This window comes from Hyperoodon ampullatus, assembly GCF_949752795.1.
Source record: "Hyperoodon ampullatus genome assembly, chromosome: 14".
Classification (NCBI taxonomy): domain Eukaryota; kingdom Metazoa; phylum Chordata; class Mammalia; order Artiodactyla; family Ziphiidae; genus Hyperoodon; species Hyperoodon ampullatus.
This window is the reverse complement of record NC_136927.1, coordinates 82,135,619-82,148,548: the sequence shown is the minus strand read 5'-3', so window position 1 is coordinate 82,148,548 and position 12,930 is coordinate 82,135,619. Positions and strand designations below refer to the sequence as shown.

The following is a 12,930-nucleotide window of genomic DNA, read 5'->3' as shown; positions in this document are numbered from 1 at the left end:
TTTGCCCTTGGACTCTGTGAGATACTGTCCTTCCAGTAAATCCCCATTGCCTCATTGGCCTCCCTTTCTTGGACCTAAGCATGGACGAAACATTTCACGCCCCTTATCAAAAATAACAAACAGGGCTTCCCTGGTGGCGCAGTGGTTGAGAGTCCGCCTGCCGATGCAGGGGACGCGGGTTCGTGCCCCGGTCTGGGAGGATCCCACGTGCCGCGGAGCGGCTGGGCCCGTGAGCCATGGCTACTGGGCTTGCGCGTCCGGAGCCTGTGCTCCGCAACGGGAGAGGCCACAGCAGTGAGAAGCCCACGTAATGCAAAAAAAAAAAAAAAATAATAACAAACAACTTAATCAAAAGATGGGCAGAAGACCTAAATAGACATTTCTACAAAGAAGACAAACAGATGGGCAATAGGCACATGAATAGATGCTCAATATCGCTAATCATTAGAGAAATGCAAATCAAAACTACAATGAGGTATCACTGCACACCAGTCAGAAAGGCCATCGTCAAAAAGTCTACAAATAATAAATGCTGGCGAGGATATGGAGAAAAGGGAACCCTCCTACACTGTTGGGAATGTAAACTGGTGCATCCACTATGGAAAGCAGTATGGAGGTTCCTTAAAAAACTAAAAGTTACCATACGATCCAGCAATCCCACTTCTGGACATATATCCGGAAAAGATGAAAACTCTAATTCGAAAAGATACATGCACCCCAATGTTCATAGTGCTACTATTCACAATAGCCAAGACATGGAAGCAACTTAAGTGTCCGTGAATGGATGGATGAATGGGTAAAGAAGATGAGGTATGTAAATACAATGGAATGTGACTGACCACAGGAGTATTGCTTTCCTATGCAAGACCAGTTCAGATTTTAATTTACTTCTACTAATTTACTTTACGTTGAGCACAAGCGCAGAGAAATGAAATTGCTAAAGGTCTAGCAACAAAACTCCTAGCATCAAATGCAATCTGGGAATCTCAGGAAAGTGAAACATTTGGGTCACAATCACAACTAGGTTTTTAAAATAGTACATCTTCAAAAAGAAAGAAAGAGAGAGAAAGAAAGGAAGGAAGAAGGAAAGAAAGAGAGACAGAGGGAGGGAGGAGGAAGGAAGGAAGGGAGGGAGGGAGGGAGGGAGGGAGGGAGAGAGATCTGTGTTGTGGCTGGAATGAAACTTGGACTTGATCCTGTTTCTTTCCTCCTGGGCATGCTGGGGCTGGAGTAGGGCGGGGGAGCGGGTGATGCTTCCGTTCCCAAAATGTTAGGAAAACAGTTCCCACAGGCAGGGGATTGGATTTGTTAATGTCTTTTGGCAGGAGATGCATGGGCTTATGCAGTATGATTTCTGGGACGTTGTTCTAACGAGGATTCTGGATGGCAAGGAACAGTAGTAGGTTACTAAAACTAGTTGAAGTGAAATCAGTTTTATTACAAGGATGCAGGAGACTCTCAAGAAGCTCAAGGTTGCTGGATGTCTTGTGAGTAGGAGTTAACCAGCTGGAGATTTACTGTTCACTCCCTCACCCCTTCCATTTCTCAGAAGTGCAGAGAATCGGCCCACTCTACAAGTGTGGTCAGTCCTCCTATTTCTTCCAGCATGCTCCTCTGCTTAAACTTGCACATGGCCCTTAGATGGCCAGTTCAGGAGACTATAGACGTCTTCTCTGCAGGACCCAGTGCTTACTGGAAGCCATATCAGTGTCCCATTCAGATCCTAGAGAGAGAAAATCTAGCAGCCCCACCTTATCTGGCTGAGTCAGGACATATAAGTCACAGATCTCTGGCATCAAATGGATTGACAGCCCTAGAATACAGGGGCTATCCTTGTTCAATCACCCATGGTGGGAAAGGGAGACAGGACCCTGTGCTTTACAATATCGGATAGCTTCTCTCAGTAGGAGTCAAAAGAAAATGTGGTGTTCCACATCTTTAGAACACCCTGAATAGGGGAACATCTTTTAGTAAGAAGCCAAGACTTTCATCTCCAGTTACCCAGGAGGCCTGAATTTAAATTTTACCGAGAGAGATTTATTTAAACCAGTTTATACTATAAGGTGAATGACTGATACTGACATTCTCTCTGGAGAGCCAGTCATTTCACAATCAATTATTGAGTCCCTAATATGGTCACTCTGCTGGATTAGGGGGCTAGGAAATGAGTACTTTTGGAGAGGAAAAGAGGAGGGAGGGAAGAAGTTTCTTTAAATCTGAGTTCTTGCAGAAAGAAAAATGCCTAGAGAAGAAAGGACACAGAGAGAACATATTGGGGTTGGTAGGGAAGACAACTTATTGACAATTTAACAATTCTGTAGTCAACAGAGCTTTTTTCTCACTCCTTCCAGCCTGAAATTGAACAGCCCAGGTCTTAGTTACTAAACAGCTGTTTTAGACAAGGAAGGCAAATTACTTACGCACACCAGGGAACCAAATTAGATCCAGCCCCTGTCCTCCAAAGGCAGCATCAAACAAGAAGGTAGAAGCCGGGAGAGAGTTACAAAGTGCAGCAAGGTTCAGGTGAAAAGCTACCCCAGGCTTGGGGTGGGGGAAATGGTGGCCGTTTTCAGAAGGCACCAGTTCACTTTCCGGTTGTAGCTTAGATTAGTGACATTCAACATTGTTACAAATAGCACAGCAGGCGCACCTGCCAATCAGAACTGATACTGGCCCCATTGGAGGAGAATCTGGAGGCCCCTTTGGCTCCAGGCACCAACTCTTTAGTTGCAAGATTATAGGGAGCTAAGGGCTAGGGAAATACCAACCCGTAGGAGTATTTACTATTTTAACAATTGGAGCTGCAGTGCAATGCTTATGGCTCAACACCCAGCCCTTTGGAAGGGCCTTATGAGGGGACAAGCCTGGAGATGCTGGTCTGGCTTCTGTTGTGGAGAGACTTGAATCCATGCTAAGGAGCCTGTTCTTCTTTCAGGAAGGACTAGAAAGCCATCTGTCCGGGAGACAATGCTCAATAAACACCCCTTCAATGAATAATTAGTCAGTGCATTTCTAGGAGCTCCGAATGGCTGATGGGGATGCTGTTTTGATTAAAGATGTGAGGCCTGGGGCCTCCCTGGTGGCGCAGTGGTTGAGAGTCCGCCTGCCGATGCAGGGGATACGGGTTCGTGCCCCGGTCTGGGAGGATCCCATATGCCGCGGAGCGGCTGGGCCCGTGAGCCATGGCTGCTGAGCCTGCGCATCCGGAGCCTGTGCTCCGCAACGGGAGAGGCCACAACAGTGAGAGGCCCGCATACCACAAAAAAAAAAAAAAAAAAAAAAAAAAAAAAAAAAAAAAAAAAAAGATGTGAGGCCTGTCCTCTGGCAGCTGGGACACTAAAAGGAATTTGGGTAGGGAGTGACATGACTCCAAAGCATCATAGAACCAACAGGCTGATGGGACCTTAATTAGTGGAGTCCCTCCCTCTCAGAAAGGGTAAGTGACTTGGCCAAGTTCACGCAGCCCGTCACAGAGACAAGCCTTTCCCTCCCAGTGATGGCTGCGGAAGAGGAAGATAAACCTTGCCAATCAGAGGCCAAGATGGCAATGGGGTGGCACGGGGGGGGAGGGCGGGGAACATCAAGAGGGAGAAAGGTGCGGTATTCTCAGGAGGGGGTGGGCTTTTTATAGGGGGAAGGTTCCGGAGGGCTGATTCTTGCTGCGTCGTTAACTCCCTCTCTCTTTTTCTGGCCTTGACTGGGGTGGATTCGCGGTGTGGGTGGGAAGGCGCGCCCTGAAGCTTTTGAGGCTCCTCTTCCCGGAGCGGAAGGCCTCAGGCACCTCCTCCCAGCGGCCCCCAGCGGCTTTGGTCCGTCCCAAGGCTTCCCGGAGCTCGCCAGGCCCCAGGGCTTGGGGAGGCAGGCTCTGGGCCAGGCGCGGTCGGGACGGCGGCGTGGGTCCCCAGGTGCCAAGCAGCGCGCCGCGCGAGGCCGCTGCCGCCCATCCAGCTTCGCAGCCGGCGCTGGCAGCGCCGCGCTCCGCTCGGAGGGCGCTCGGCGGCGGAGTCCGGTGCTCGGGAGGGACGAGGGGAGCCTCAGCCCCCTCCGCCTGCCCAGACCGAGGAGGGAGCGAGCAGGCGCGGAGCTGGGCCAGGCGCAGGGCGGTGGGCGCCTCTCCCTGGGTACAGTCTCCCTGCTGCGCGCTCCCCGGGGCTGGGTGGCCTCAGACCTTGGCAGCCAGCAGTGCTGTGCGCCCCGCTTGCCCCGGGGTGCGTTAAGCGCCAGGCAGGAGCTGCTCAGCTGGGGTCACCGGACTCCTTCTTCCCCTTTCCCGGGAGCCGGCGGGTTGAGCTAGAAGCCAACCCCAGCCGGACGTGCGCTCCTATAAATAGCGCGCGTGTGCCCGCCTCGCGCTCTCCCGGCTGCGCGAGGACAGGAAAGTTGTGCGCAGGGGCTCCGGGCGAGCGGCCGAGGCAGGAGGGGACCCCGCCGGCCGGGCCGCCCTGCACCTGAGAACTGGTCCCGCGAATTCCTGCTTTCCGTGCTGGGCACCCGGCTAGCCAATGCGTAGCTGCCGACTTCCGAGAGAGACACCAAGCTTTGGGGAATTTCTGGCTAAGCGAAATTGAGAGTCGCTAGAGACCTGGCCGTGAACACAGCCTCGCGTTCTTCCCGATCCGGGAAACACCTTCTGCTTCTGTAATTCGTCCCTGCCGCGAGCCAGACACGTACTGGACCGACACGGGCACCGCTCGGCATCCACCGTCCCCGTGGCTTCTCTGAGTCTCCTTCGTTTTTCCTGCTTCGTGGTTCACCCGGGGGTGATTGGGTTTGGGGAATTTATCGTTTTCCTCTTTGAGGTGTGAATGTGAGGGTCTGGTGACTTTTAGATGTCTAGGAACAAGGGTGGGTGCAGGGGCCCCAGGCAGGGCTGATTCTTGGGCGGAGGAGGGTGGGGTGTAGGGGGTTCTGCATGAGCTCCTTGAAGGACAAAGGTAGCAGAGCCAGCGAGAGAGCGCGAGGGGAGACTTTGACTTCAAACCACAGGACTGGAAGTGTGCGCGCCGCCGCCGCCGTTCCCGCAGCGCTGTCGATCTAGCCACGGGCGTCTTCCCGAGCTCCGGGGTCCCGGGGTAGGAGGCGACGCGGGCGAGCAGAAGCGCCAGCCGGCTGCCCACGAGGCTCACCATGGGATCCGGGGGCCGGGCGCTGTCCGTGGTGCCGGCCGTGCTGCTGGCCCTCACTCTGCCCGGGCTGCCCGTCTGGGCGCAGAACGACACGGAGCCCATCGTGCTGGAAGGCAAGTGCCTCGTGGTGTGCGACTCGAACCCGGCCACGGACTCCAAGGGCTCCTCTTCCTCCCCTCTGGGGATCTCGGTCCGGGCGGCTAACTCCAAGGTCGCCTTCTCGGCGGTGCGGAGCACCAACCACGAGCCGTCGGAGATGAGCAACAAGACGCGCATCATTTACTTCGATCAGGTCAGACCCCGAGGGATGCGGGGTGTCAGGAGTCGGCTGGCGGGAGGGGCGATGTCCAGGCAGCTCAGACCCGCGTTGAGCTGCTCTGTTTGCGATTTGGGGGACCGTTTCGGCACTCGCCTCCCCAAAGGTCTTGGTCTGAAACTTCAGATGTCTCTCCCGCCACCACCCCGCCCCCGTTCCCTCTTGGCCTCCGGAAGAGCTGCTGGGGTGGTGGGAGAGAGGCCGGGGGTGTAGAGCCGGGCGTCGAGAGCTCAGCACAAGTTTAACAGCAACAGGTCCATAGGAGCTGGCAGGATCCTGGTCCCTGGACCTCGGAATCTCTTGGCCAGAGCTTGGCCCCCTGGCTCAGACTCCTCTGTGGGTGCCGCCGAGGCCATTCTCAGGCACAGTACTCTCTCTGATGCTGGATAAATGACTTGTTTCTCCCAGGTGGAGAAGCGTCTCCCCAGAGAGAGCTCCGGGGTCTCCCCAAAGAGATCTCTGCAGAGATCTCGCGGGTGGCTGGAGAGTGTGGGACGCTGTGGCCCCGGTCTCATCTCGCCCACCTTTCCGCCGTCAGGATCCCCATATACATTGCAGGTACCGCTGCAGCGGAAAGCCCTTCTCTGCTACTTGGAGAAAAGTTGAGAGAAGGAGAGGAAAAGGAATCAGGCAGCTGCACTGAGCTCCCATAGGGAAGCGCTGGGGAGCCGTTCTCCCTTCCCCTGCTCCGGTCCTTCCAGAGACATGCAAATTAGTGGGGAAAGACAGACTTGGGGGCTGAGGGTAGGGGGTGGGGGAGGAACTGATGAAAGCTGTGGCTTTTTTTTTTTTTTTTTAAGCGATCTGGAGCTCTGGGGTTTGGCTGATGAGAAACCCCAGGATATCAGCTTAGCAAGGAGTCTTAAAACTGCAATCAGACTCCAGGGGTATCATTTCAACGTCAGCAGCACCCAGAGTCTTTTAAATTCCAAAGTCGTATGTGTAGTTTACAGTTGTGTACCACATGGGCAAGAGCACAGGTTAAGTGGTGCTGCAGGACATGCCAGGGAAGGGACGAGGTGACATTTCTATTCCTTACTTAATTGTTCCTAAGTAATATACTTTCCAGCTGGCCAAAGACAGAGAATGCCTCTCTGGGGCTTCCTATTGAATAGCCATCATTTTAAAAGAATTAAGCAGCCCCTTTGGGGGTTTGGTGCAGTATTTTCCGTCTTGATGGAAATGAAATCTAGCACAACCCCTGGTTTGTATGTCAATGCATTAATTAAATACTGTGGACATTGCACTATCCTCTGTACAGTGCATTCTTTTCAGTGACCTTTCTGTCAGTTAGAAGAGGAGAAGGGTTTGTTCTTCTGTTCCTAGTGCCCATGCATCTTAGAGACAACAAGACACATTTCGTTATAAATCTCCATGTGCCTGGATGCTCTAATTACAATGTAGAGTCAACATCCAGCCTTATGTGTAGTCAACACTAATCAGCCAGTTCCATTATTGCTAATGAATTATGCTACTTGCATCTGATTCAGGAAGTCCCTGCTAAGTACCTCAAATTATTTTAAATGTGCTTAAACAAATCTTTGTAAAATCTCTTGTTAGGAATTATTGCATAGCTTGTGATTTGTTATTGAAAGACCGTTGATCATCGGGTCAGAGAAAGAAATCTGATGCTTACTTGGAAAAAGGTGTAATCTCAGAATAAAATGATATACAAACATACATTTTAATTTGGGGGTTGAGCCTGGTACATCTACCTGACCATCACTATAATTCTGGTGCATTGCTCACAGGAAATAGTATGTCTTTAGGGAATTATGCAAAGGGCTTACTATTAGCATGAATGTAGTGTTTAAAAGAGATAGTAGCAGATTGCCATTGATATAGGGGAAATGTATCTTTATAAGGACATCTGATTTTTTTGAATGCCACTTATAGATTTATTTCTTGCATAGAAATGGAAGAAACCCTAGTTATATCCTGCCCTCCACCCCTGCAATACACACACACACACATGCATTCTCCTGCTCTTTTTCATAGGAAGGTTCATACCTATGTGACATTTAGCTTATGAGGTCACTTACTGAAATTCAGAGCTAATTTCATAACCAGTAGAATCAGGCCGAACATTTCGGAATACAGAGTGCACTGTTGTTTTCTTGGGAACCAGTGCTTTATTTCACTCTTCGTTTTTTGCCCCTTGAACTTTAAATAAAGAGCAGGTGATTGATAAGGGAATGGATGATGGATAACAGACACACAAGAAGGCCACCTGTTTCACAGTCTCTACTCTTTGGCAGCCTGCAAAGGCTGAGTCATTGCCAAAATATTATAATTAAGGCCTGGATGGCATAGGAATGAAACAAATGGCCGTGGGGCTTAGCAGAGGTTTGGCGGAGCCTCAGAGGAGGGCTGGGCATTCAGCTCACTCTGTACCAACTGTTCAGTGTCATGGATTATGTCACACGGTGGAGGGAGTGTCCAGGCCTCTGTGTGGTGTGTCCGGGAATGACTGCAGAGAGCCCTTGGATGCCAGTTGGCTGGCTTGGCCACGTCACCTCTGGACACCGTGAAGGCTCGTAGAGGGTGGGTGCGTAAATATGTGGCAGAAGCCTTTTATTTGACTCTCAAGGTAAAGCTAATATTTATAAGCCCTCACGTGTTTCTAGATGTTTCCAGAGCCATCGGGCCTTGCTGGAATTGAGGCATGACTACAAAGCTGTTACTTTATTTTTTCTTATACCATTTAAAAGACAGAAGAACCTTCCAATATACAAATCCGTTTTCCAAGTCACTAAAGAAAAAGGAATAGAACTCAATGTTTTATTTTCTATGGTTTTAAAAGTTAGTTTTCTTTCTTAAGAAAGAAAGAAAAAAGAAAGGAAAAGAAAAAGGAAGGAGGAAAACTTATTTTACTTACAGAAGAGAATATTGTAGTAATTGACTGTTGTTTATTCTTTTTATTTGTAGATCCTAGTAAATGTGGGTAATTTTTTCACCCTGGAGTCTGTCTTTGTAGCACCAAGGAAAGGAATTTACAGTTTCAGTTTTCACGTAATTAAAGTCTACCAGAGCCAAACAATCCAGGTATGTCTTTTGACCTGTTCCTTCTGTACCCTCAAGTGACAGTGTTTACCAGCAGTGGGTTATGTATTTAAGTATTTATCCAAAGATGTGTTTTCATTGTAAAAATAAACAACCATCTTTAGAGTAGTTTATTTTTAAAACACTTAATTTCCAATAACATCTATTAAGGCATGTGACAAGAAGCATACAGAAGAATAAGCAATTGAACTTATTACCTTAATAACAATGTCACTTAAAAAATATTGCTTAGTAAAAATTCAGTGACACACATCTCTTTATAAGATCTTGATTGCTTTTAACGCATGTGCAAAAATTACCTGAATTTGTAAGAAAAAAACTAGTAAGATTATCAGAGCTTTACAAGTAACTACCAAATAGATAAAACAAATTTGCTGTCATCGTTAAAATTATGAGCTACAGTTAACGACTGAGAATAAATCTATGAAGGAACAATTATTCAATATACTTTTAAAGAAACGATGTGCTGTGCTTATCCCTTAAGTAGTTAATCCTCAGTTACTCTGATGTTGGTGAATTCTTACCAATTGCAGTTTCACAGTTAATATATTTTGTGTTGTGCTTTCTAAGGAACGGGCTTGGATTTACACTCAAGGACAGTGATGAAGCTAGTTCCTATAGTATTCTAATACGCCAGCACCCAATAACACCAATACATGTCTATGGAATTCTAGGATAACTTTTTATCGTATGTTCAATGTTTGTATTGTATACTATGTCCATGTGAATGATAGATTACACACTCATCTACTACTTTTACATATCCTAGTGAATGGATAAATTGAGAGGTCTCAGATTTAATTTATTCAATATTATTTTTAACATAAAAGGAATGAACATCTAGTAAACAAATTTACTTCCATGGAAAAGCTTTTCCCAAGCCCCAACATTTAGAAATTTTTGTAATGTTTAACACAGTATAATCAAAATTGTAGTAAGGAGAGAAGGGAATAAATTTGATTTGATTCTCTGCTAATTATCCATCATTAAAATCTTCAGTGGTAGTGGTGATTATTATTTTTAATACACATTTCTTATCAGGGAAAATGAAGAAATCACAACACACATAATTGCAACTGATTTTTAGCACTCTGCATGTCTCAGCGGTACAGTAAACCTGCAAGGATGTTAGTAGAACCTTGCTGTACCTGGGTTTCTCAGAGCAAAGGGCACTGGGGCTCTTTTTGCTAATGTACTGGGAAGCCACAGATTCGCGTCATTGCCAAAAACTTGCTACTGAATACGAGAGGTAAATAAAGTAATTTATTATGTGCTGAAGTTATGTGCTGAAGGGAAGCCAGTTTTCACATGGCTAGGTTGCTCTCCATGGATGGTATTCTTCTGTGAGCATTTAAGGAAATTTCTATGGGAGAAATTAAAAAAAAATTTTTTTCAATTAAAAAAGATCAGCTCGGTAAGATCATACTAAGCCTAACCACCACTATCTGCTAATTTGAAAGGAAAGGGATATATTTACTGAACATCAGTTATTTTACCAGGTTGGTCATTTTAGACATTATTTTTTACCCCCTGCCCCTCATAGATGCTTTGACTTCCTTTCTTCTTTTTCTTTCTCTCTTTCCTTCTTTCTTTTCTCCTTCCTTTCTTTCTTTCTTCCTTCCTTCCTCCCTTTCTTTCTTTCTTTCTTTTCTTTTCTTTTTCTTTTCTTCCTTTCATCTACAATATTAGTTTCAGGTGTACCACATAGTGAGTCAACATTTTTATAGATTATATTCCATTTAAAGCTATTATAAAATAATGTCTGTATTTCCCTGTGCTGTGCAATATATCCTTGTAGCCTATTTATTTGATACATAGTGGTTTTTACTTCTTAATCCCCTCCCCCTATCTTCCTCTCCCACTTCCCTCCCCTTACTGGTAACCCTAGTTTGTTCTCTGTAACTGTGAGTCTGTTTCTGTTTTGTTTTATTCATTCATTTGTTTTGACTTTAGAGAGAGATTTTCAGTGTTTTGGTTTTTTTCCCTTGTAGGTTAACCTGATGTTAAATGGAAAACCAGTAATATCTGCCTTCGCTGGGGATAAAGACGTTACACGTGAGGCTGCCACGAATGGCGTCCTGCTCTACCTGGATAAAGAGGATAAGGTTTACCTAAAACTGGAGAAAGGTAACTTGGTCGGAGGCTGGCAGTATTCCACGTTCTCTGGCTTTCTGGTGTTCCCCCTATAGAATTTGATTTCTTCGCGATGTTCATCCAGGTGAGGGGCGGCCCACCCCTGACTTCCTGGAAGATCATTTCCTCATCATTGGATTGATGTCTTTTCTTGGTTTCTCATGGGTGAATATGGATTCTCTGTAAGGATGCTAGGCCTGTCTGAAGCAGTACTGAGCTCCACAGATTATTTTTGTGCGTGTGCGTTTCAGTGTACTTGGATCGGGACTCACAGCAGTTGATACCCATCTATGCTCAAGTGTAACAGTTCAAAGCTGTCTGCAAGGTTTATTCTGAATTTAATTTCCTGGAATTACTGAATTCGTTGCAGACGTGGCATTTTATTTAGTTAGTTTTCAAAGACCGGCAACCGGGTCTGAGAATTAAACTGTATAAAAGTTCTGACTTCAATCAACGATTTGTGTGATACTGCCAAAGAATTGTGTGCTGTGTTGATATACTGGTTTCACTTGTTTTTCTTGCTTTGGAATTCGTTTTTTTGGTTTTCTTAAGGTAACTGCTGGCTTTGTGTCTTCTCTACAAATAGGGTAATGGCTTGTCTGCAAATTTACTCTATGAGGTCACCATCAGGACTTCCCTTTAAAAAAAATGCTTCATAGTTGTATTTTAATTATATATGTGAAAGAGTCATATTTTCCAAATTATATTTTCTAATAGGAAGAATAGATCGTAAATCTAACAAGGAAAAAGTTGCTTACCCGAATTCTAAGTGCTCAATCCTCAAACCTCCGCAAAACAGCTCTCCTCCACGGGAAATCTTACACTTTATTTCTCACTTTAATTAACGTGATTGATAATAACCACTTTTTAAGACCCTAAGGGATTTTTTTTCCCTTCGACATGACCACTTTATTAACTGGAGATGGGATGCCCTTGTTTTTAATTATACCTATTTTTCAAACCTCCTGTTGTGTTTGAAGTATCATCTGGTTTTGCCTTAACTCCTTAAATTGTATAGATCTATCTGTTTAGTTGATACGAAATCCAAATAGCCCAAGCTAAACTTAGTGCAATATCTTATTTTGTCTTTTGTATAGGTCATATGAATTCATAAAATTATTTATGTCTCTGTTATAGAATAAAGGTTAATATATGTTAGTTGAACTGTTTTGTCCTTTCAGATTTGGAAATACATGTTTTACATGATTTATTCTCTCTCTCTCACCAACCTTCCTCTCTCCCTTCCTCGCTCCTGTCCTTCCTGCCTTCCTCTCATTTCTTTGTCTTGGAGTTGAAGAAAAGCTTTCTGAATTTTTAGAGAATGTACTCTGAATTGGCGTAGGAAATCTTTACTGCGTTTAATTTGTCCAGATCCAGTGAGCTTGGCAAAAGAGGATCAATGCATTTAGGAAACTCTCCTTTCAGAAGGACTTACTGTTAGGAAGATAAGTTTTAAAAGCTCCCCTAAAGCATCGTGAAGGGCTCAGGGAAAGACTGAGTGGTGATGTGTATAAAGACCAATATTTTCAAACTAAAGACTTTGGGGGAAAGTTCTGCCCTTTTCTCAACGTTAAAGGACAAACAGAAGATGGCCCATTTCTTTTTAGAAGGAACTATAATTATAGATGTCTGATGTGGAGATTTCCATGCTCAGCTTCCTGGTTGGTTGTCAATTAAAACAAGTTTGGGGGCCCCCCTTTTGCAGTTTGTGGCATCGAGGAAGCTGTTGCGGGGTTCTGTGGGAGGAAGCATGCAGGCAGGTCTTCCAGTGTAGCTGTGATTAATCACCAAGTCAGAATATTCATTCATCACAGGAAAACTCTCTGCTCCAAGAAAACGAAACTGAAGGAAATAAGGAGCTTAAACATAGGACCTCCCCGATTCCAAGTGCTTTTGGGGGTTCCTGTGATCCCGGATTCTGTTAGAGCCTGATTATCTAGTTAAATTTTTGTTTTAATTCTTTCTTTTCTTTGTTTTTTTTTGGACTTAAGGCTGTTTTCCCCATTCTTTTTGGTTTCTAGAAACCTGGATAGCTGAATGTCTTCTTTTGGTTTTTACTTTTTTAGCAAGTTACTGTTTTGATTCTTAGAATAAACAGCTTCAAGCAACATTGCTTAAATTATCCTTATAATGTGTTACCTGCTTTGCTAGGTACTGAGTTTACAGAAGTGGTTGCATTGGCCCTTTTTAGACTTCCCTAGACAGGAAACACAGCCAGAATCTCCATAAGGAGCAACAGAGGTCGAAAAGTCTGGTTCTACTTCGCCTTCTGACTGAGGGTACTGGGCTTTG

The 12,930-nt window shown here is 45.8% G+C and overlaps 1 protein-coding gene across 1 annotated transcript; it reads left to right on the top strand.

The window, feature by feature from the left end:
• Window positions 1-5,127: 5,127 nt before the first annotated feature.
• On the top strand, window positions 5,128-10,694 carry CBLN4 (cerebellin 4 precursor; the record flags this gene model as incomplete). Its single annotated transcript, XM_079719843.1, has 3 exons — window positions 5,128-5,418; window positions 8,371-8,487; window positions 10,497-10,694. 3 exons carry the CDS (start codon window positions 5,128-5,130, stop codon window positions 10,692-10,694), a joined length of 606 nt encoding a protein of 201 aa, XP_079575969.1.
• Window positions 10,695-12,930: the final 2,236 nt, after the last annotated feature.